We start from the raw sequence: 1,373 nt of genomic DNA, 5'->3' as shown, positions 1-1,373 counted from the left end.
GGATCGGGGAAGACGGCGGCTTTTCTTGTTCCGATGCTTCAGAAGCTGAGGGAGCGCGCGCCCGGTGCTGGGGTCAGGGCGCTGATATTGTCGCCGACGAGGGATTTGGCCATTCAGACCTTGAAGTTCACTAAAGAGCTCGGCAGATACACTGGTTTGCTCTTTTATTATTATTATTATTATCTTTTTGTTGATTATCTATTTTTGCATTAGGCATCACTGAAAATATTAGATTTTGCTGACAACATGCTAAGCATGTGTTAGTCTTTTTCATTTGAAAGAGAACGCTAGACAGTGAAAAAAACTGATTTTTGAATTAGGAACATATAGAATTTGGTGGCGACATGACAAAGAAATGTTTGAATTCACCAAGGAGCTTGGCGAATTCACTGGTCGCAACTCAGTTCTGGTTAGTTTTTTTTAAATATAATAAATCTTACGAACACTGTGATCTTTTAATGAAGCTACAAGATGGTGTTTATTCCCAACTTTTTTTTTCCTCCAACCTAGTTTTGTTAGGCCTACCCCTTAGGCCATGTTTAGTATATACTGCGCTGCAATCTTTTTCATGAAAATGAAAAAAATTCAGAATTTTGGAATTTAATATTTGAATACTAAAAAAGTAGATGGATTTAGGCCCTTACAACTGAGTTGCACTTCACGCCCCGAGACCTCTCAACACATGCCCACAACACCTTCTGGGTGTGTGACCTGTTGGACAGCATATGTACAATGAATCAATGATTGATCTTAATCCATGCACATATACTTAAGTCCTCAAACTGGATCTTTGTATAGACAATGAAACTGCATCAAATCGCAGGAAATCACAGTATAACATCAAAACTTGCAGAATTGAAGTTTCTTAACATGCTAAAACAGAGTCCAAGAAGCAACATATTAGCAACATGCAAACGATGTCACAATGTACCTGGTCCCTTGAATGTGGAACAACATCCTGAGATGTTTATTATCAAGTCTACTTCATAACTAGAGTTAGGTAGCATGAGATTCCACATCCTTGGGACCTAGCACACTGTTTATGGCATCGTTTGCCTATTGCTACCATATTGTTTCTTGGACTCTGTCTAACCATGTTTAGAGGCATCACTTCCGCACTATTTGCTCACAAGAAGTTTGAACTTGCAAGAACCTCTTTGATTTGAGGGACCAATATGCAATTATCAAGATTTAAGGGGACTAATATGTAATTTTGGTAAGGGCCTAAATGTATAAAATTCCTAATTAATACAACCCACGTAATAAAACTTCTAAAACCCTAAAAATAAAAAATAAAAAGCCCCCAAACCCTCCGGTATTCTCCACCTCAGGCGCCTCCATGGCCCCATCCTCGAAACCCTCTGCCGCCGACG

The 1,373-nt window shown here is 39.3% G+C and overlaps 1 protein-coding gene across 3 annotated transcripts in view; it reads left to right on the top strand.

The window, feature by feature from the left end:
• The window catches only part of LOC109835516 (DEAD-box ATP-dependent RNA helicase 29-like), a 29,838-nt gene continuing 28,471 nt past the window's right edge, over window positions 7–1,373 (top strand). Inside the window, exon 1 of one of the 3 annotated variants that reach the window (XM_020403487.1) lies at window positions 7–50. In XM_020403487.1, the coding sequence (XP_020259076.1) occupies window positions 34–50 (17 nt within the window). In that variant the 5' untranslated portion in view covers window positions 7–33. Of the gene's footprint in view, window positions 155–1,373 lie in introns of all 3 variants that reach the window. The other 2 variants (XM_020403488.1, XM_020403489.1) reach the window with 2 other exon arrangements.

Source organism: Asparagus officinalis, chromosome 3, assembly GCF_001876935.1.
Source record: "Asparagus officinalis chromosome 3, Aspof.V1, whole genome shotgun sequence".
Taxonomy (NCBI): domain Eukaryota; kingdom Viridiplantae; phylum Streptophyta; class Magnoliopsida; order Asparagales; family Asparagaceae; genus Asparagus; species Asparagus officinalis.
The sequence above is the reverse complement of the archived record's forward strand: the minus strand, read 5'-3'. Positions and strand labels throughout refer to the sequence as shown.